At 53.8% G+C, this 22,012-nt stretch overlaps 1 protein-coding gene across 4 annotated transcripts in view; it reads left to right on the plus strand.

The window, feature by feature from the left end:
• SPTAN1 (spectrin alpha, non-erythrocytic 1) overlaps positions 1 to 22,012 on the plus strand; it is a 61,964-nt gene that overhangs the window by 36,127 nt on the left and 3,825 nt on the right. For 3 of the 4 annotated variants that reach the window (XM_049629856.1, XM_049629833.1, XM_049629848.1), the window contains 23 exons: positions 1,279 to 1,326; positions 2,101 to 2,192; positions 2,474 to 2,618; positions 2,726 to 2,907; positions 4,820 to 4,919; positions 5,080 to 5,277; positions 5,375 to 5,521; positions 6,211 to 6,314; positions 6,400 to 6,562; positions 8,809 to 8,940; positions 9,118 to 9,255; positions 10,264 to 10,368; positions 12,569 to 12,777; positions 13,470 to 13,590; positions 13,809 to 13,930; positions 14,294 to 14,426; positions 16,035 to 16,133; positions 18,074 to 18,233; positions 18,847 to 18,923; positions 19,480 to 19,689; positions 19,989 to 20,285; positions 20,696 to 20,808; positions 21,224 to 21,241. In XM_049629856.1, the coding sequence (XP_049485813.1) occupies positions 1,279 to 1,326; positions 2,101 to 2,192; positions 2,474 to 2,618; positions 2,726 to 2,907; positions 4,820 to 4,919; positions 5,080 to 5,277; positions 5,375 to 5,521; positions 6,211 to 6,314; positions 6,400 to 6,562; positions 8,809 to 8,940; positions 9,118 to 9,255; positions 10,264 to 10,368; positions 12,569 to 12,777; positions 13,470 to 13,590; positions 13,809 to 13,930; positions 14,294 to 14,426; positions 16,035 to 16,133; positions 18,074 to 18,233; positions 18,847 to 18,923; positions 19,480 to 19,689; positions 19,989 to 20,285; positions 20,696 to 20,808; positions 21,224 to 21,241 (3,113 nt within the window). The remainder of the gene's footprint in view (positions 1 to 1,278; positions 1,327 to 2,100; positions 2,193 to 2,473; positions 2,619 to 2,725; positions 2,908 to 4,819; positions 4,920 to 5,079; positions 5,278 to 5,374; positions 5,522 to 6,210; positions 6,315 to 6,399; positions 6,563 to 8,808; positions 8,941 to 9,117; positions 9,256 to 10,263; positions 10,369 to 12,568; positions 12,778 to 13,469; positions 13,591 to 13,808; positions 13,931 to 14,293; positions 14,427 to 16,034; positions 16,134 to 18,073; positions 18,234 to 18,846; positions 18,924 to 19,479; positions 19,690 to 19,988; positions 20,286 to 20,695; positions 20,809 to 21,223; positions 21,242 to 22,012) is intronic. The other variant, XM_049629838.1, reaches the window with a different exon arrangement.

Below are 22,012 nucleotides of genomic sequence, written 5' to 3' on the forward strand. Positions count from 1 at the left end.
TCTACGAAATGCTTCTTGGAAGATACCAGGTGCTGCAGACAGATGTAAAAGGAGGAGCAAAAAGACATACCAACCACAGTAGACATCATTCCCAACAGATGCAGGGAGGGTGCTTGACTAGGGTCTCTTGCTTCTGGCCCCCTGGCCCTGATCATTCTGCTCATTGAAGAGGCTCCATATTCCAGGGAGAATACCTTTTCCCCTTGATTCAGCTTTCTCCCCTTTTCTCAACCTTAATTGTTCTTCTGTACAATATATGATCAGTGGTAATGTGACGGGGCAACACCCTTACCTGTCTAACCCTTGGCAGAGTTTCCTGGTAACAGGTATTTTTTGCAGAAGTGTATTTCGGATGGCTTTATAGATGTCAACGCCACCTCAAAAATTTAAAATTAACCAGAAAATCCTTCCATTTCTGAAAATGATTGGAGACACAAAGGCGTCTTCTGAACCCTGTACACGCCCACACTGGTTGGAAGTGTCATGTGGGTGTGTCCCAGGAACACCCAAGGAGCCTGACTAACCTGCATCCCAGTCTGGCCTGTCCTCTTCCCAACATACTTGAAGGTTACAGGCGTTGTAATGGGGGGTTTCTTTCAGACAAAAAGTAAGTGGGCTCTGAGATCCCAAGGGGCATCTGATTTCTCTATTGATGAGAAGATAGTTAATTCACTGTTTTGTTCTGTTTAAATCTGGTAAGGCTGTTGCCCTTTGTTCAGAGGGGGGACACTGTTAAAAAGAACAGCAGCCCAGTAGCCAAGAAGAGATATGAAGTTCTTGGTGTATTTATTCAGTGTCATTTGCCAGCATTTGTTAAATTGGGTGTTTTCTGGACTCTTCTGTAGCATGAACAGGAAGAAGACACGAATACTTAGTCTTTGAGCTCTTTTTTCTGTCCAGCCAGCTGGTGTTTTGTTTTGTTTTATTTCTTTTTAAGGTTTTATTTTTAAGTAATCTCTACTCCCAACATGGGGCTCGAACTCATAGTCCTGAGTTCCAAGCTCCACTGATGGAGCCTGCCAGGCGCCCCCTCCCCCCACCCCCACCGCCAGCCTGCTGTTTTAATGGTGGCTGTCACCACTCACTGTCTTAACTCTTCAGCAAGTGAACTTAATCACGTCGTGCTTTATGCGTTTCCACTGGCTGCTCAGAATTTTGACAGTGTCCCTTAAAGATAATTTTGGTTGATAATCGGGACCTAATGGCACTTCTCAAAATTGTCTCTTAATTGGCGGACACTTGATTAGTGTTGCTCTTCTGCTTCCCTCCCCTCCATAGTCTGCTCGCCTGATGGTTCACACCGTGGCCACCTTTAATTCCATCAAGGTAAGAGACCACGGCCAGCCCCCTCGGCTCCCGCTTCCCTTCACTGTCTTCCTTCTTCTGACTACATCTGTAGCACTTGTTACTCTCCTGGGGCCGAGTGTGTCCTGGGCAAATGTCCACTCTCCTCACACAGCAGGGCGGCGTGGTCGGCTTTCCTGGTCAAGAACTCGCCAGGTTTTAACGGGAAAGTCGGCCTTCCCTTCGGTTGTAGCGGGGCTGGGAGCTGCACGAAGTGTAGTGTCTGGAAGGCGAGGAATGTCTCTCTTGCCTCCTTACAGGAGACATTTGGCCTCATTCTGGTCCCCACGGTGTTTGGTCTCCTCCAGCACCGGGCCCTGCGCGCTCCTGCCCCTCTTGGGCTGCTGCGGCCTGGGGTGCAGCTGCCCTCGGTGCCCGGGGGAAGTAGGTTCTGGGATCTATGCACACGGCTGTGCTCGCAAAGCAGTCGCTCCGTGGCAGGCACCAGGCCGGGAGATGCGAGGGAAGATGAGCCGGCTGCGTGTCTCTGCAGCTTCAGGGGTGATCCTAGGTCAGATATTCACGGAGCGTTCTCGCCATCACACGTGGCTGACATTGGCGAGGTCCTTCCTTTCTGGACTTGCGCTCTAGTGTCTGCTAACCTACTTAGCCAGGAAGGTCGGAAGTGGGAGACCATCTGGGCTCCACCCTTTCCTCGCAAGCCAGGCCCCGGCGCTTTGGTTGTCTGCCCCCCATGTGAGCCTGGCTTGGGCCCGTGGCGGAGAGGATGGCTGAGCTGACCGTGTCCTCCCGCAGGAGCTGAACGAACGGTGGCGGTCCCTGCAACAGCTGGCCGAGGAGCGCAGCCAGCTGTTGGGCAGCGCCCACGAGGTGCAGAGGTTCCACAGGTAAGGGTGGCGCAGGGCTGGGGGAGCGTTGACCTTGGCAGTCCCTAAGCTGGCTGACTTGGATCTGATCGACATCTGGGCTCTGGCATCTGGGACGCGTGTCATGGGGTAGACTGCTTGGTAAATAGTGAGCGAATGACCGTGTGTTCTTCTGCTCTTGTAGAGTTTTTCATGGCAGCTACTGGTGTCCAGGCACCACAGCTAAATCCGTTTCCTGTCTTGTCCTGTACTCGGGGCAGCCGTGCTCAGCGGTCGTTAACTGCCTGTGTGTCTCCCCTCAGAGATGCCGACGAAACCAAAGAGTGGATTGAAGAGAAGAATCAGGCTCTCAACACAGACAATTACGGCCACGATCTGGCCAGCGTCCAGGCCCTACAGCGCAAGCACGAGGGCTTCGAGAGAGATCTGGCGGCTCTTGGCGACAAGGTGAGAGGTGGCAGTGCCCTCTGATGTCTTGGCCTCAGGTGGAGCACAACTGCCACCAGGCAGAGCACGGCTCCCTCACTTGCCATCCCGCCACCTCGTTCTTGTAGGTCAACTCCCTGGGGGAGACAGCCGAGCGCCTGATCCAGTCCCACCCCGAGTCGGCCGAGGACCTGCAGGAAAAGTGCACCGAGCTGGACCAGGCGTGGAGCAGCCTGGGAAAGCGCGCGGACCAGCGCAAGGCCAAGCTGGGCGACTCCCATGACCTACAGCGCTTCCTCAGTGACTTCCGGTACGGAGCGGAGAAGCGTTTGTGTGCTCGTTGGGAAAGCGCTCCGTGGCTGATGTGCAGCCCTCAAACTAGCAGATGACAGCAAGTCAAAAAATAAGTGTCCACTTCCCGGTCTCGGATGTGCACATGCACGCCATCTCTCCCCCATTTCCCGCCAGACCCTCTTCTGTTTCTTCCTCAGACGAATCTTTCAGAGTAGAGATGTACCTTAGTGTCTTCCAGTCGTTTTATTTAGAGAAATTTCAAGGCTGTAGAAAAATAGCCTGGAGCAGTGAACATGGATGACATCCTTCATCTGTAGTCACCAGTGAAGTTCTTACGACTTTGGCTTAACCTCCAAACACATGACTCCGTCTTGCTGGCCCACCTGAAAGTCGGTTGCGAATCCGTGGCCCTTTCTTCACCTTTAAGAGCCTGGACCTGTGTCTCCTGCAAACAAGGGTTTCCTGTTCACCGCACATCTGTCCTCCACCCCATGGCCTAACCCAGTCCAGTCCAGCAGTATTGAATCCAGTCCGCGTCCAGTTTCTCCACGTTGTCTCAAATGTGTATTCAGTAGCCAGGGTTTATTTTTTGGTCCAGGATCCAGTTGAGAATTACTGTTGCAGTGATAGAATGGTCTCCTTAACCTAGAACAGTATCCCTCTGCACTTTGATGACCCTGATGGTTTTGAAAAGTCCAGACCACTTGTCTAGCAGAATCTCCCATGACCTGGGACCTGTCTTAAGACTACGTAGCGCTCCACTGCTGGGTGATCTATGACTTGGTCCCTGGCACCCATTCAGGACAGGTGTTTTTTTTGTGGCATGCTTTTGTGCTAACGAGGGTCTTGCACACATACCTGCATGCGTGTACATGTGTGTTTTATCTAGGCATTTCCTCTGTACAGATAGGAGCGGGCAGGCAGTTCTCTGGCAGGAGTTGGGTTTTTTTGTTTTTTATTTTTTTCTTTTTTTGAGGTTAAGGTCACATAACATAGAGTTACACTTTTTTTAAGTTTATTTTTGAAAGAGGGAGGGAGAGAGAGAGCATGCACTGGTGGGGGCGGGGCAGAGAGCCAAAGCAGGGGTACAGAGAATCCAAAGCAGGTTCAAGGCTCTGAGCTGACAGCAGCGAGCCCAATGCAGGGCTTGAACCCATTACCCATGAGATCATGACCTGAGCCACCCAGATGCCCCCATACGGTTACGTATTCTAAAGCGTATATAGTTCATTGATAATGAGTGTGTTTGCAGCATTATACCACTGCCAGCTCTCTAGTTTTGACAGTTTGCACTACCCCAGACGAATACCCCAAACCCCATGAGGAATCACTCCCCATTCCCCTCTCCTTGAGTCTGCTTTCCATCTCTGTGGATTTGCCTCTTGTGGGTGTATTTTATCCAAGGAAGCCTAGGACCTGTGCCTTTACACATTGATTTTTGCACCCTCGTGTGCGGACATCAGTAAGAACCTGGGTTCAGCATGTGCAGAGGCCTGGGACAGCTGTGGGCTCAAAGAAGAGTGATTTCATCTGGAAAACTTAACCATAGCTGTTGTCTCTGTTAGAACCTGTTCCTCTGCAGAAACAGAAGATATGAGTTACAAACTTCGTTCATTGTCTTCTGAGGAACGCTTGATTTTTTTTTTTTTTTTTTTTTTTTTTTTTTTGTCTTTCAGTTTTTCTTAATGTCTCAGTAAGACGAACAAGAGGATTTGAAATATGCCCAGAGATGTAGATGAACTAGTTAGCCATTCAGTAGATTGGCTAGTTCGTAGATAACTAGTTAGCCCTGAATAATCATTCAGTGGGTTAACTAGTTCACCCTGAATAATGTTCTGAGACCAGAGTGGCGTGGCTCTTTTTTCCTGGGCAGAAAGCCTACTTGCCAGGTAATATAATAGCCATTTCTCTGTGGGTCTGCTTGCCAGGGACCTCATGTCTTGGATCAATGGAATACGAGGGTTGGTGTCCTCAGACGAGCTCGCCAAGGATGTCACCGGAGCTGAAGCCTTGCTGGAGCGACACCAGGTAGGTGGACCTGCCGGCCGAGCAGCAGAAAGGAGGCAGCACTGCGGGGCCGGGAAGACCTTGCCTCTGCCACCAGCACCACCCTTCGCCGTGAGTCGGTGGTTGACACGACGGTGGGCGTCCAGAGCGGGTTATCTAACCCCTTCCCTCCTCTTGGCAGGAGCACCGAACGGAAATTGATGCCAGGGCTGGCACTTTCCAGGCATTTGAGCAGTTTGGGCAGCAGCTGTTGGCTCATGGGCACTATGCCAGCCCAGAGGTCAAGGAGAAACTGGATATTCTCGATCGGGAGCGTGCAGGTCTGGAGAAGGCCTGGGCTCAGCGCAGGATGATGTTGGATCAGTGCCTTGAACTGCAGGTACGTGTGAGGGCCATCACGCCCTGTTGCCACGGGCTTTCTGGCCGGGGTTTCACTGCCAGAGGCCCCATCTTCCCACCTGCCTCCCCTTCTGTAGCTGTTTCACCGGGACTGCGAGCAAGCTGAGAACTGGATGGCCGCCCGGGAGGCCTTCTTGAATACTGAGGACAAGGGAGACTCACTGGACAGCGTGGAGGCTCTGATCAAAAAACACGAGGACTTCGACAAAGCAATTAACGTGCAGGTGAGGCCTTTGTACCTCCAGGTCTAAATGTAGATTTTTCCAGATGATCGTCTCTCTTTGTTGGCTTATTTTCCTTTCTGTAATAACGACTAAAATAAAAACTAGTCACTGACTTGGGTGAGTCACAGTTTTGGCCCCTGCCTTAAATTGGAATACTTGATATTGAATATACAAAGGAAGAACCGTCCTCTCTACGCCTCCAACAGATACCCGTACAGTCCAGGGAAAAGGACACACAGAAAAATGGTTTTTAAAACTTAGGTATATAAATTCTGGTATTTCTGAGGTTTTAATGGGGATGCCACAGAGAGGAAATTTATAACATGTAGTAAGGAAAGAGAATGCGTGAACAGAAACAACTCAGGAAGACAGGAACCTCGATTTATAACTCATCTTGTTGACATCTGACTCCTTTTTCCCACCAGTTTGATTCTGTGTGTGACATTCTCTGGTGTTGTAGCTCCTGTCCCCAGTGTGACCTGGCGTCTTCTTGAGTTAAACTCTACTCTCGTAATGGTCGAAATCAAGCTTTCTTCTGGCCTTTTACTCGCCTTCTAAAGTGTCAGTGTATTCTGATCCTGCCACAGCGAGTTCCCAGTCACCCAAGAGTAACCATTCTCTTTGCAAGACCTGCGGTCCAGGCTGGGCCGTCCCACCCACCTTGACCTCCCGCCTTTGTTTGCCGCCAGGAAGAGAAGATCGCCGCCCTCCAGTCCTTTGCTGACCAGCTCATTGCCGCCGGCCACTATGCCAAGGGCGACATCTCCAGTCGGCGCAACGAGGTTTTGGACAGGTGGGTGTCGCGTGGTGCTGACCGGCCTCCCGGCCTGTCCCATTCTGAGGGAGGTTCACCTTTGGGCTCGGTTTCACTTGGTCAGATGGCGACGCCTAAAAGCCCAGATGATCGAGAAGAGATCGAAGCTGGGAGAATCGCAGACACTCCAGCAGTTCAGCCGGGACGTGGATGAGATCGAGGCTTGGATCAGCGAGAAATTACAGACCGCGAGTGATGAGTCATACAAGGACCCCACCAACATCCAGGTGAGCAGGTCCGAGCGGCCGCTCGCCTCTGCGATGGCCCGCGTCAGTGAGCGGGGTAGGTTTTGTTAGAGAAGGCGTCTTGAAGAGGAGGCTGTGCCTAGAAAACCAGTTCTATGTCTGTGCTGGAGCCGATGAAAATTATTCTAAGAAGCGGAACCGGTGGAAGAGGGTCACCAGACTCTCAGACGTGAGAAAGGGCTTTCCTCATGTTTCCCCGCGGAAGCCTGTCAGCTCTGAAGGCTCTGAAGCCCCGTGTCAGCTCTGAAAAGTCTGCTGGGTCCCCTCTGTTTGCCCCAAAGGCTGAGCTTTCCCAGGGGAAGTGTGACAGCAAAATGAGCTGCTGTTTAAGGGCTGAGATGTGCGTTCACCTCAGTATACTGAACTCTTGTTGTTTTAATCTATTTTTGTAGCTTTCCAAGCTGCTGGTAAGTTTTTAATTTTTTAAAAGAGTTTTAGTTAAATGCGCTCCAGTGTTTGTGTCCTTCTGCGTAGATCCTTGTTGTGGCCACACGCAGTCGCTCGTGTCTCCTCACCCATGCTTCTCATTTCTAATGATCCTTCACACTCCATCAGGTGTCCCTGTGGGATGTGGCTTTCTCTGTCCTAATGAGCCTGCAGCCCTGCGCCCCCTTCCCTCTCCCCATGTGTCACTTAGGCACATTCTGTGCAATGTTTGATTTGGGGGCAGTAGTTAACCGCTGTCTTTCCAGAGGCACTTCTTTAAAAAAATAATAATAATAATCAGCTTTGTCTGTGTAGACTCGTGCTCACGGTTCTTGGAGGCCGAGAGCTCGGAGTCTGTAGCGTAGTGTGTTTTCTGACGCACCCAGGCTGCCATCCAAAGGTGCTGGTCCCTGGAGAGGGACAGTTAAAGAGCCACATAGAAGCAGATGATCTGCTTCCAAATCTAACAGGGACCAGGGGTGAGAGTGTAAGGAAGAAGGGGGACATGATTACTCAGGGGGTTAGTGAAGGGGATTTTTCAGTCCAAATGTAGCTCAGATGTCTCTCTAAACAGATGGAAGCAATGAAGAAACAGAATAGGTGCGGTTTGAGGAGTGATGGGAGCGAGAAACAGAAGAGGGGAATTGGACGGGGGTCAGGAGGGATTGGACCCTTCTCGGTCTCAGCCGGGCCTCAGGCACCGAAGTCCATGAAGGAGCCACCTCGACATTAGCGCCGCGTGGCGCCGGCCCAGCGGCTCCACCCTTTGACAGTTCCTGCCCCTGAAATGAAACATTTGATGCAGAATCCTTCCCCGACCGTGCTGTTTTTTGTGTTTTAGTTTTTTCCCCCAAATAATACCTTCCCCTGGACCCTCCCTTTCTCACCCAGAATTGTGCCACAGCTGTGTCCTTGCACTGTTCCTTGTGGTGTTTCCTAGACCTTCTGTCTCTCTGTGGATTTTTTTTTAAGTTTGTTTATTTATTTTGAGAGGGTGGGGAGTGGCAGAGAGAGAAGAGAGACAGAATCCTGACCTAGGGCTCCGTCTCACAGACCGTGAGATCGTGACCTGAGCCGAGATCTAGAGTCAGACGCTTAACCAACTGAGCCACCCAGGCGCCCCTCTCTGTGCATTCTTAATAATCCCTTCCAGCCCCAGCATCAGGAGCCCGTCATTCTCCCGGCCCTCTCTTTTCCTAGCAAAAATAAATTGCTAGCTACTGTCAAGCTTGGATGTTGACTGTATTCACAAGTTTTGGTTAATGTCAGCTACCTCGTGAGAAGGCAGCAAAGCCACAGCCTACAGCAGCTATGGATTCTTCTCTGTCAGTGGAGGGTCAGCCTGACCGTCTGGAGTGATCTCGGCCTTGCAGGAGGAGCGGGCCAGATGTGTGTTATCTGTTAGATGCTCTGTGTGCTAAGGAGCAAGCCGTGGAGAGAAATTGACGTCCAAGTAAATGAAACGTTGCAATTGCCTGTTGCTGATTTATACAGAATGTTCAAAAGTATATAATCCTAGGACTTCGCTCCCAGATAGCCAGTCCAGCTGGTTTAAGAACTGACTCAATTCACCTACTCCTGAGCGGGTTCATTTCTTCTCCTGGTGCAGACCTGCCAAACTCCCAACACTGAGCCCTAAAATACGTCCAAAATTTGGTGTCTGCCGTCACTAAAAAACGTCACTTGCCCCCAGTTCTTTCAGCTCTCTACCACTTTCCCTTCTTGCTGACAACCCCTCATCCCTGAAAAAGAAGCGACCGAGCAGGACCTGGTTCTGAAAGGCGGTCTTTCTGGTGTTTCAGAGCAAGCACCAGAAGCACCAGGCCTTCGAGGCGGAGCTACACGCCAATGCCGACCGGATCCGCGGTGTCATCGACACGGGCAACTCCCTCATCGAGCGCGGGGCTTGTGCTGGCAGCGAGGACGCTGTCAAGGTACGGTGGGTGTGACGATGACTTGGAAACACAGTCCTGAGAGCGTAAACTGAGTTGTGCGCGTTACAGGTGGGGAACGTGGGGAGAAAGGCGCCCTCTCCGCCAGTCGCTCGGCTTCAGGAGGGGGTGCTGCTCTCCGTGGCTCAGCATCTCCCGTGGCTCCTTTCTCTTCCCCAGGCCCGTCTGGCGGCCTTAGCAGACCAGTGGCAGTTCCTGGTGCAGAAGTCAGCTGAAAAGAGCCAGAAACTGAAAGAGGCCAACAAGCAGCAGAACTTCAACACCGGAATCAAGGACTTTGACTTCTGGCTGTCCGAGGTAATGGCAGGTTTTCCTTCCCACCATTGGAGGATTTCTGGTCGTTTGGGATGATGGGCCAGTCAGTAAGCCCCAGACCGTGAAAGGGCAGGGCTCCCCTGGTGCCCCTTTTCCCAGAAATCTTCATTATCACATAAGAGGTGTGTGTCTTAGGGGATTTATTAGCAGAGAGAATGAAGGCGACAGGAAGAGCTTGTGTGTGGTGGGAACTGGGCTGTAGCTCACTCCTCTCTGTAGGGAAGGCAGATAGACAGTGATGATGGGGTCTGTGTGGCTGGCAGCCCTGATGAGTCTGTGCCCAGATAGAAACCAAAGTAGCAGTTAGGTCAGGAGGCCAGAGTTGGTAGAAAATTCGGGAAGTGAGGGAAGCGTAAAGAAATCAAAATTTTTAGAGACCACTAGTAACATCTGTCTCTCATCTGTATGTATTTCCGTGAACATTAGCGTAGCTGTATTTTTACATATAGTTGAGCTCACGATGTCCTTTCTCAGTACGTGTTGGGCGTGCTATTCTGAGTCACTGCAGAGTCTTCTTAAACGTTGGAATAACTGCGTGAGCCCATCACAGCTGTGCCGTGGTTTTATCATTCCCACGCTGTTGGACACTCAGGTGTTCCCGGCTTTGTGGTGGGACATCTGCACTGGACGCCTTTGTACATTAATCTTTGTCCCTCCTGCCGGTTCTTCCCTCGGGGGAGGCTCCTCGAGGTGGGATTGCTGTTCACTTGGCCCCTGTGCCTCGTGAAGGCTCCATGACCCTACAGCTGTAGTACTTCAAGTCCTAGGCTCTCGAATCTGCATTTGATTGACAGGGAGGGAGAAGGACTCAGGCCGCACGGGCCAGAACAAGCAGAGTCGCTGTAACAGCAGTAACCTGTGATTGACACGTTTGCAGCTGTCCGGAGACGTGGCCGAACAACCGGGCGTCCTGGGTTTTCCGGAACACTCAACGCATCATATAGTGCTGGGCACCACACGGTAGCCCCCACTTTTGTGTTTCACCCCCAGGTGGAGGCCCTTCTGGCATCTGAGGATTACGGCAAAGACCTGGCCTCTGTGAACAACTTGCTGAAGAAGCACCAGCTGCTGGAGGCTGACATATCTGCCCATGAGGTGACTAGAGGGGGCGGTGGCACCCTATCGGGGACACAGCTGTGCTGGAACTGGCACATTGGGGGAAGGAGTGTGATGTCTGGCAGCTGAAGCCTCGATCTCAAGCGTGTGGCCTCAGGGCCGTTTTATGCCCAGCACTATGATTGAAGGTGCCTTGGGAAGTTTATGTGGGTTTTGTCTGTCCATATTTGTTGTTATTAATCACGTTTTAAAAGTTACATAAAAAAAAAACAAAACAGTCTCAAGGGCTTTTTGTCATCCTCAAAATGACAAAATCAGAAATGGAGAACAGAGCAGCAGTCTCCAGGAGTTAGGCACAGGGGTGGGGTGCAGCAAACGAGGAAGGGACAGAGAAGTTCCTTTGTGCTCACAGAACAATGTCTCTTGCTTTGGGTTACGTGAATCTGCACGTAGGGTCCAATTACGTGGAAGGTACTTGCACTCCCAGAGACACACATGGACACTTATGAAGTTGGTGAACTCTGACGAAGGCCCGTGGATGATGCCGGGGTCACGTCCCGGCTCTGCTAGCACGCCGTGGTCGCTGCTACCGTGGGGAGAAGCTGGATGAGGGACAGACAGAAGTTGTACTGCTTTATCACTTCTCGGCCCTTTGGCTGAGATCAGGTGGAGAAGTTGTACTGCTTTTACAGCTTTTTGTGTGTCTGTAATTATTTCAAAATGAAAAAGGATAAAACTGAGAACGAGTTTATTTACCTAAAGTAATAATGAGCTCATGAAAAATTAATACGAATAACATTCTTAAAAAAATTTTTTTTTAACATTTACTTATTTTTGAGACAGAGAAAGAGCATGAACAGGGGAGGGTCAGAGAGAGAGAGAGACACACACACACAGAATCTGAAGCAGGCTCCAGGCTCCAAGCTGTCAACACAGAGCCCGACGTGGGGCTCGAACTCACGGACTGTGAGATCATGACCTGAGCCGAAGTCAGCTGCTTAACCGACTGAGCCACCCAGGTGCCCCTAACACGAGTAACATGCTTTATGGATGATAATTATATTTTTCAAAACTGAAAAAACAGAAGAGGGGCATTGGCCTTATTTTTGCAAATCTCTTTAATGTCCGGCTTAATGGAGTACAGCTGGATTCTTGTAGCTGATTCTGAATTCAGTTTATGGGAGTGTGTCAGATACGGGGCAAACACAGCGTCCCAAAGGGAGTTGGGGAAGGGAATGGTGTTTTAACCCAGGTGATGACAGATACTCTAATACCAAACTCAGTACATGCTAGTTGTGTAAAGGTTAGTTGCAAACTGGACTCTGAAACTCTATCGATCAGTGTTTCATACCATTTAATATTAAAATCCATGGGTCCATCTTGAACTTAGAAAGGTTTTTTTTTTTGGTTTTTGGTTTTGTTGTTGTTTTTTACCCATGTGTGATGTTACAAAATCGTTTGGAAAACATTCTGAGTTACGCAGGACTTCTAAACGCGGGCACATTTTTTTATGTGATATCACATGTGCCATCTGCTAACATCAAAGCCAGTCTCAACGGGAAAATCTTCACAGATCGAGCAGCTGTCGAGCTTGTGGAGGTGAACGTGCAGCTACTGGAATCCTCATTTTCACATGAAAGTTCGGGTCTATCAGTCACAGCAAACTCCGTCTTCCGGAAAGTGACAGTGTTTGCTTTGTTCTCGACAAGTATTTGTCAGATACCGACATCTGGATGATCGTGATTTGCTGGTCATCATTCTTTTGCATGAAAATGGCCTGTGAAATAGCAGCTAGTTGGGCTCACGACACGTGCTCCTTTGCAGGACGGTCCTCGAGCCGGAGTACGTGGCAGAAGTATTTGGTCACACAGGACGTTAAAAGTGGCCTGTCCTCCAAGATGGATATTTAATGACACTAACAACTTCTGCTTTGACAAGGATGCCCCTAAGGGAAAGCGCGTGCCCAGGAAGGATGGGATTCCTGCTGGTACGGCCTTGAGCCGAGGCGTCTGCACCGCCCCCCGCCCACCCCCACCCCCCACTGTTGTATCGTGGTGCAAACGTCCACACAGCGAAAGGGGCGCATAAATGTCTTTGTGTCATTAAAAAAGTAGTTTTGATCCCTTAGAGCCCCAGGGCCCCACGTGTTGCACTTTGGCATCGTCGGTACTGCACAACCTGTCAAGATGGTCACAGGAAACCAGGTTTCTCACCCCTCCTGCTGTGTCCCCTGCCCCAGGATCGCCTGAAGGACCTGAACAGCCAAGCAGACAGCCTGATGACCAGCAGCGCCTTCGACACGTCCCAAGTGAAGGACAAGCGGGACACCATCAACGGTCGTTTCCAGAAGATCAAGAGCATGGCGGCCTCCCGGCGAGCGAAGCTGAATGAATCCCATCGCCTGCACCAGTTCTTCCGGGACATGGATGATGAGGAGTCCTGGATCAAGTACGTGTCCCTGGGGCTTCCCATTCTGAGTCCTCCGGGAAGCCCGCTGAGCCTCGGGTGGCGGGCGCTGGGAGCCACGGGCAGGGCGGGTGTCCGGAGCGCCTGGCCACGAGGTCTCACCCTCTCCGGGGAAGTGGGGCAGAACGTGCCAGGCCTCTCCTGGCACCCAGGTGTGCTGTGACAGGGTCATCGACGGCCTCTGGGTGGTGGCAGCACCTCACAGCTGCGCTGGGATCCCTGGGGAACTTGGCCACTGCCCCTCCGGAGACGACAGCCTGATCGCCCAGCAGGATCAGTCCTTGAAGGAAGGATTTTGTTTGTCATTCCTACCCTGTCACAAAGTTGCTGTAGCTTTGTGTAAACACACCGTCATTTAAGGACAAAATCCTGTCTCCTGTTCCTCGCTTCCTTAAAAAATTCCATCCGTATCTTTATGTATTTCTACGTGCGATGTGTGCACACTTGGTGAAGTAGGATTGACAGGGCGACAGCGGGTAGGTGCTCCTAGATACATACGTGGACGCTCTTCGTTTGGGAAATAGAGGCTTTCGTCTCCCAGAACACTGGCAAGGATTTTTGTGGAGAGAGGGATAAATGTAGGCAGAGGACATCGTAGCGTATGTAGGTTCACGGCTCGCGACCGACCTGTCCAGCTGAAGACAGGGAGGTGCAGAGTGCCTGTTTGTGTCCAGGGAGAAGAAGCTGCTGGTGAGCTCCGAGGACTACGGCCGGGACCTAACAGGCGTCCAGAACCTGAGGAAGAAGCACAAGCGGCTGGAGGCAGAACTGGCTGCACACGAGCCTGCGATTCAGGTGAGGGACCTCTTCCGGCCGAGACGGTGGCGGGGACTACATGGGCCCTGGGGACGTGCAGAGAAATCTTTTGCTCTCATTCATTTCACCGAGGCCTACGGTGTTTATGACCCCTCGTTCCAAACCTGGAAGAAAGTTGTGGATGTGATGCTGAGGTTTTTCCTGGATGCGTCTAGAAGCAGATGATAGCTGTTGATCTAATCCTTCTCGCCCTTCAGGGTGTCCTGGACACTGGGAAGAAGCTGTCTGATGACAACACCATTGGGAAGGAGGAGATTCAGCAGCGTCTGGCCCAGTTCGTGGAGCACTGGAAGGAGCTGAAGCAGCTGGCGGCAGCCAGGTCAGCGGCCAGAGGAAGGCGCGCGTGTCCCGCATGTGGGTGCAGCGTGCAAGGCCGGGCTCAGAGCTTCTGGGCCCTCCTGCCACCGCCTGGACCTTTTTCTTGGGTGTGCAAGTACCACAGCTGGCTCATTGAGAGCCCCTTCCGACAGGCCCGTGCTCAGCTCGTCCCATGATGTGGATCTGAACCCAGCACGTGGTTCCCAAATTTCACGTTTGAACAACACTATCTCTGCTGCATATTACGCAGAGGGCTTGACGGAACCATTTATGTCCCGCACGTGTGAATATTTGTAAGCAGATGTTAGCTATCAGGATTGAAGTTAGCGGCAATGGCTGATTGTTTTCCGTTTCCTGTAATTAGAGGCCAGCGGCTGGAGGAGTCCTTGGAGTATCAGCAGTTTGTAGCCAACGTGGAGGAGGAAGAAGCCTGGATCAATGAGAAAATGACCCTGGTAGCCAGTGAGGATTACGGAGACACTCTTGCTGCGATCCAGGTCAGAGAAGCTGGCGCCTGCTGGTTTGTTCAGTGGCTGTGTTCACGCCGGGAGAGCTCTCGGCCAGCAGTCACGGTCTCGCTGGTTGGTTTCAGTCCTCCCACCTCATGCGAGAGACCCTGCCCCTCTGGACAAACTTGCCCTGGCCGCCAGCCCTGATGACCAGAGCCCCATGGTCGGTTAGGGGGCCCCGTTTCCACGGGTTATTGGTGCCCATTGGTCCCCTGGGGCCCTCAGCTTGGGGCGTACAGCAGCAGGAATCTATGGGCCTGTGGTTCTGGAGGCTGGAAGGCTGCAATCAAGGTGCATCAGAACCTCATTCTCTGAAACTTTTAGGGGAGGCTCATTCCTGCCTCTTCTAGCTTCTCCCTGGCATTCCTGGCTGGCTCGTGGCAGTATAATTGCCATCTGCTTGTTTTACGTGGCTCTTCCTTCTGTGTCTGTCTTCCCATGGCTTTCTCTCCGGCGGTGTCTGTGCCCAAATTTCCCTCTTAAATGACACAAATCCTGCTGGATTAGGTCCCGCCCCAGTGACCCCATGTGAACTTGGCTATACCTGCATCTGCAGAGACCTCAGTTCCACGTTCATAGGTGCCAGGGATTAGGACGCCCTTGTTTCCAGGGGACACGCGAGCCCACACCCTGAGCACACGGGCGGCTGTGGCCGTGTCACAGTCATACAGGCAGCAGCGGCTTGTTATCCGTGGTTGTACCACTTTCGAGTGGGGCCCCTCACACAGCCCCAAGGCGGGGGCGGGGGCTATGGGCCAAGGAACCACGACAGTGTCCCTGGCGGCTGGCACATCTCTGTTCCCTTCCTTTCGCCTCCCTCCAGCTGCCTTGCCCAGCTGCCATAGGCAGCATTCAAAGTGGCAGAGGTGGAAGCTTCGAGGCTTAGCCCCAGGCATCACATGACACCATCCACGCCACATGGTGGCAAGCAGGCCAGGGCCACGGGCTGGATAAACGCCTCCCCTCTTGCTGGGAGGAGCCACACGTTCTGGTCGGAAGTTCCCGGATCTGGGCCACCAGCCGTGGAGACAGAGTTTGGGTTCCCAAGAGTCTGGGTAGCCCCCGAGCCACGTTCTCAGAGGGGGCGTCCTATTCAGGTGGTTTAGACGGAGGAAAGGGTTTGTCTGTCTTCTGCATGGTCCCGGCCCGTGCAGAGGCCCTGTTTCCGCCCCTTCACTTGTACCGAGGGAGGGAGACTTGGAAGGTCGTTCAGGAGCTGAACCCAGGGGAAACCTTAGCCTGAGAGTCCCCATTTGGTTGGGTGTGTCTTAAGCTTGTGTTGGGTTTAGTGCTTTCTGTGTGGTCTTGTAAGGGGAAGAGGGATGCTGTAGTGGTTGATTAGTAGGAGTTAACCCCTTCAGTAAGGCCTTCCCTGACGTCCCTTCTCAAGCTCAGCCTGCGCTGCCAGTTACCTGCTACATCACGGTTTTACCACCTTTATGATTACCTGTTAACATCGGTCCCTGTGTTGTCAGCCTCCAGCTAGACTGGGACGCATGTGAGGTCAGGTGGCTTACAGCTCTGTGCTCTGTGCCCCCTGCCCGGTACTGGCACATGCCAGGCCCTCAGCAGCTGGCCTTTCTGCTTCCACTCCAGGGCTTACTAAAGAAACATGAAGCTTTTGAGACAGACTTCACTGTGCACAAGGACCGTGTGAATGACGTCTGCAGTAACGGACAAGACCTCGTTAAGAAGGTGAGCCTGGCCTGCCTGTAAAATGTTCATTTTCCACACGAGGGGTGCATGCCCGCACAAAGTCCATCTGCTGGAATATTCCCCCAAGAAAGGTTTTTGCATAGAGACTGGTAGCAATTCCATTCCCATATTCCATAAAGAAGAGAAGGGTTATATGACTGGTCGGGTGTTCTCCCCCTTTCCGAAGCCAGTTGGTAAAGTTACTCTACAATGCTTACATTCCCTGCCTTTGTTAAGCAGAGAAGCATCCCTGATGGTCTTTCTGCGACATTGGCATTCCCACGTAGCGGCTCTCTTAGTTTTTCTTGGGAGGTACGAGCTCTTTACGGAAGTACTAGAAAATGCAAGAAAAATAAAGCCACCAGAAGGATCGATCACCAGCGAGGTCTGCATGCCTCACCTCCCTGACTCTTCCACACGTACAGCCTCCCCTGGATAGGATAGGTCCGGTTCCGTCGATGTACGTCGCACTGCGAAGCCTGGCTGCGTCCAGGATGTTTTAGAAACAAATGTGTTAAAATCACGAGGTTTATTTCGGTCCGGCAGCCCTTGAGGGAGGGCAGACGGGAGGGGTCTTGGGCTTTCTCACCAGCAGTGAAGTCAGGTCACTTGCGTATTGGCGCTCCAGACTAGGCGCGGTGCTGCCATTGGTCGCGACTTAGTGACGCGATCACTTAGGTGCGGTGACAGATGTTCAGTACCACGAGACAAGTACCTTTTAACAGCTGTAGCTTCCTGTTGCAAACGCAACAAGTAGATAAGATTTCTCGTCACAGGATTTGCTCCAAGCCTGGGGTTGAGACTAGGGATCCGGTCCGTAGGAGGTAGCAGTATGTTCAAGTCCGTGCTCACTGCAGAGCTTTTCTCCCTTGCGCTTATGAGCCAATAAACTAACAGGAAAGCTGATTTCAGAAACATACCACGTATGGACAGAGATGAGACCTGCAGACGATCTCCACGCGCATGCAGCCCTGCTGCGTGTTCTCTGTTCTTGTGGCCTGGGCCGTGACTGCGAATATTCTGCAGCCTTCCAGCGGAGCCTGGTGCTTTGCTGTCAGCAACAGTCTTTGTTTCCTCCCTGAGTTTCTCTCTACGTTTTATGCTGACTTGTGTATGGTTTCAAATGCAGTTTATCCAAGACTGAATCTGAGTGTTTGGGGCCCAAGAATTGTCAGTGTCCGCTTTTTCTGAACGGTTGGGTTTTTTTATTTGTTTTTTAATATTAATTTTTAAGAGAGAAAGAGAGAGTGTGTGCAGGCAGGGGAGGGGCAGAGAGAGAGGGAGACGCAGAATCCGAAGCAGGCTCCAGGCTCCGAGCCGTCAGCACAGAGCCCGACGCGGGACTCGATCTCATGAACTGTGAGATCATGACCCGAGCTGGAGTCCGATGCTGAACCGACGGGGCCCTCCGGGTGCCCCTCTGAATGTTGTTTTTGTTGCTTGTGTGTAGTAGCCGTTTTCTTGGATGTGTAGTAAGTTGGAAGTATCTGTGCTTTTTCTCCATTTTTGCTATCAAGAATGCTAACGAGGGGTTCCCTCGTTAGGGGGTGGCTCAGTCGGTTGAGCATTCATCCCTTGGTCTCAGCTTAGGTCTTGATCTCAAGGTCATGAGTTCAGGCTTTGCACTGGGTGTGAAGCCTTACTTAAAAAAAAAAAAAAAAAAAAAAAACGAATACATCGTGACGTTTCGGCACATTCCTCAGTGTTTCTTCAGAACTCCTTCCTGTGAGTGGAATTGCCAGCATTCCCCTTTCGAGGCTTTTACTCCGTGTTGCCCGTGGAGAAGCCTTTCCTGCCGTCCCTCCCCCTGGAGGAGGGCAGCGGGGCGCACGGCCCGCCTCACCGGCCTGGAGGGCCTTCGCGGGCAGGGAGGGTACGGGTGTGGTGGCTGCGGCCGGGGGGTGAGGCTGACCAGGCTGTGCCTTCTCTCCGTGGCCTAGAACAATCACCATGAGGAGAACATCTCTTCAAAGATGAAGGGCTTGAACGGGAAGGTGTCAGACTTGGAGAAAGCCGCTGCCCAGAGGAAGGCAAAGCTTGATGAGAACTCGGCCTTCCTTCAGTTCAACTGGAAGGCTGACGTGGTGGAGTCCTGGATCGGTGAGTGAGCGCTGGCCCGTCCAGCCTGGCCCCAAGTTTCTCGTCCTCCCCGGCCAGGAGGATTGGTGCAGGGCCGTAGCTCATCTGTTTCCTCAGCAGTTGGTTTTCTTCTCCAGAGAAGAAACGGATCTATTGCAGGGGTGTCTGAGAAGACACCGTGTCCTGAGGCCGAGGGTGGGGGCCGTGGGTCAGCACAAGGGTTAACAAAGCAAAAACCCTTAGCCCAGGAGGGAGTGACAGGCGTCACAGCACAAACAAAATGGCACGGCAGCGGACACACAGCTGCGCTGTCCCCTAGCTGCCCGGGCCCAGGGTGCAGTCCGGCTCCTGGGCGAGAGGGGACCAGACTCTGGGACCCGTGTGACCCTGGTGGTTGCTGTCACTTAAGCGACAATTGAACCACAATCCAGGATGAGCTGGAAGGACCTCGTCCCGGCCCGGCTAGAGAACGGGCCTGGCTGCAGGGAGGTGGGAACCGGCTGACATGGGGTCGGAGACCGCTGTTAGCGTTATTGGGATTTAAACATCCACAGGGTGACAGCGTGCCTCGGTTTTCTTAATTCACCTCACTGTACCAAGGAGGCTGGCCTATTTCTCGTTTTTGGTTTCTCAGGTGAGAAGGAGAACAGCCTGAAGACGGATGATTATGGCCGCGACCTGTCTTCCGTGCAGACCCTCCTTACCAAACAGGTCAGTCTTGGCCCCTTTGTTGCCCGACCGAAATGTGTGCAGATAGCGTGTCCTTGCAGGCGGCTGGTGCTCTGCAGCTCTCGCTGAGAAACACCCTAGGGCTCAGCAGTGAGCAGGGTGCGGTTCTGGTCCTCGGGGAGCTTCCAGACCAGGCATCTGTGCTCCGGCCCGACGGCAGGGTGTGCTGTGGACTTAACACCCCAGCGGTGTCTGACTCGGGTGCCAGAAAGCCGGGGCTGATGGGGAAGGTCTTCCCAGAGGGGAGCGGCTCAGCTAGGTCACCAAGGGTAAACTGCAGGCAGTCAGGTGGGGAGGCAGGCGCTCGTTCCGGGCGGAGGTAGTGGGGCGAGCGGGGCACGTAGAGGGAGCCCCACACCTCAATCTGCCTGTGGGGCAGGAGGCTGTCAGGAGAAGGTGGGGACTCTGGGCCGACAGTCTGGCTTGGGCGGCTGGCCAGACAGGCTCTGGTGCCGTCGCGCTGAGGCCCCCAGAAAAGGCGGGTTCCAGCGTCCCTGCCAACCCTACAGATAGGCTTACCGTTAGCTCCTTGTTCCAGGAAACCTTTGACGCCGGCCTGCAGGCCTTCCAGCAGGAGGGCATCGCCAATATCACTGCCCTCAAAGATCAGCTGCTGGCCGCCAAGCACATTCAGTCAAAGGCCATCGAGGCCCGGCACGCCTCCCTCATGAAGAGATGGAGCCAGCTTCTGGCCAACTCGGCCACCCGGAAGAAGAAGCTGCTGGAGGCGCAGGGTCACTTCCGCAAGGTAAGCGGCGGGGTCCCCGCGGAGCCCAGCCGGCCCGGCGCGCAGGGCAAGCCCGCCGGCCGCACAGACGTTCTGCATGCGGCCTGGGGTCGGCTTGAACCTAGCAGAAGGGGACCTTTGCCTCTGCGGCTGCTGCTCATTCATGTGCAGTGAGGGGAGGAAGTCGGAGGCCTTTGGAGAAGCGGGGGCACCGGCTCCACCCGGACGGCCCAGAAGCACACCTGCCTTTCCCAGCCTCCGGCCCCAGCGTGGCGCGTGCAGCCTCGAGGCCGTGCTGAGCTGGGCTGCTCTGCTCCCAGGTGGAAGACCTCTTCCTGACCTTCGCCAAAAAGGCATCTGCCTTCAACAGCTGGTTTGAAAACGCCGAGGAGGATCTGACCGACCCCGTGCGCTGCAACTCCCTGGAGGAGATCAGAGCCTTGCGGGAGGCCCACGACGCCTTCCGCTCATCCCTCAGCTCTGCGCAGGCCGACTTCAGCCAGCTGGCCGAGCTGGACCGCCAGATCAAGAGCTTCCGCGTGGCCTCCAACCCCTACACGTGGTTCACCATGGAGGCCCTGGAGGAGACGTGGAGGAACCTGCAGAAGATCATCAAGGTGCCGCTGCCGCCCCGCCCAGAGCCGTCAGCCCGAGCTCGGGGGCTTGGGGGGCTGGCGGGTCGGTCTCACTTTCAGAAGCCGGAGCGGGTGCTGGCCAGCAGCCCACGCGAGGCCGACCATCAGTGCCTTCCCCTCACCTCTTGCTGGAGTTCGGGGGGGGGGGGGTTCCGAGGAGCCAGGGAACTGAGGGTTCTGAGCTCCCTAGATGTCCGCCAGCTTCCCTCTTTGGGTTGAGGTCAACATCCAGTCCTCCCTGCCTCCCAGCGCAATGGTCTCTGGTCATACTCGGCTTCAGAAAACTGAAATTCTGAGGCCTCTGGTCCGTCTCGAGGGCACCCCACCCCTCCCCGGAGCTAGTCCCGGAAGGAGGGCACCGGTGACACGGCGTCCCCTCCGCTTGGGCCTAGGAGCGGGAGCTGGAGCTGCAGAAGGAGCAGCGCCGGCAGGAGGAGAACGACAAGCTGCGGCAGGAGTTCGCCCAGCACGCCAACGCGTTCCACCAGTGGATCCAGGAGACCAGGTGCCGTCGCCCCTGCTCCCCGTCCCCATCCCCCGCTCCAGGGGAGGGCGCGCTGTGGGCAACCCCGGAGGGGAGGCGAGGCGAGGCGAGGCGGAGGCGCTCTGGCAGGAAGGGAGGGAGGGAGGAAGGAAGGGTTAGGGGCATACGCTGGGCCGGCTCCAGCCAGAGGGGTGGGCGGAGTTCCCAAAGGTCAAGTTGTGGGGTGTCCTGGGTTGGGTGGGACTGTGCGTGGTGGGCAGTCGGTCCTAAGCAGCACATCAGGGACTCACGATACAGGGTCGTGTGCAGTGTAGGTACTGATGTTCTTGCTTTTGTTTTTCTTTTCTTTCCTGTGTCTCTCTCTGTCCCCCACCTCCCGATTGCTGCTATCTGGACACCACCTTGTCTTGCGGCTGCTTGGATCCCATCTGCACAGAACGTATCTCCTCGATGGGTTAATATTGTCTTCTTATTTCTCCGGGCTCGTGGTGTGGTTGTGTCTCCTGTGCTTGTCCCCTGCCCTCTGTCCCCCTGTGGCCTGGCTTGCAGAGGATCCCAGGATGGGCCTTGCTGCCCAAGGCGGGCTGCACTTCCCCTGTCCCGCCCTCGCCCCACCTCTGTCCCCATCCCCCTCCAAGGAGTGCGTGCCTCGCCTCACAGCCCACTGTCCTTGACAGCTTGCGGTCTGGGGAGGGGAGCCACTCCCACCTTCCTGTTCAGATTCCAAGGGCTCTTTCAGGAAGGGAATGTGACCAAGCCAGAGGGCCAGAGCTGGAGTCCAAAGCCTCTGAGAATCCCAGTGCTTGTTCAGCCATTGGGATTTTACTGGACTTCTTTTCTGCCTCTTTTCCCCTTGTGTCCAGTGGGACCAGATTTAGCTCCTAGGGGGTCATGGTCACGAAGTAGGAGCTTCGGCTGGTACAGTGAGTTCCCAGCTGTGCACTGACCCCTCCCCCAGTGCCCCGTACCACAGCTTTCCCAGGGGAAGGGGCATAGCATCATTTGCCCCTTCAGAGGAGGCAGCAGTGCCTGGGTTCCCGGAGGTGGAGAGGCGGGGCTTGGGAGGAGCTCTGGGAGAAGCAGGGTGGCCCCGCCCAGCACTGGGAGGGGCCTCTCCTTGAGGCTTCAGCCTCTGCCTGGGTCCAGCACCTGTGCATTCTCCCCCAGGCCCATGTAAAGCCAGGGTTGAGGGGACCTCAGTGGCTGAGTCTAGCATTCCAGGGGT

The sequence above is a fragment of the Panthera uncia genome, chromosome D4, assembly GCF_023721935.1.
Source record: "Panthera uncia isolate 11264 chromosome D4, Puncia_PCG_1.0, whole genome shotgun sequence".
NCBI lineage: Eukaryota > Metazoa > Chordata > Mammalia > Carnivora > Felidae > Panthera > Panthera uncia.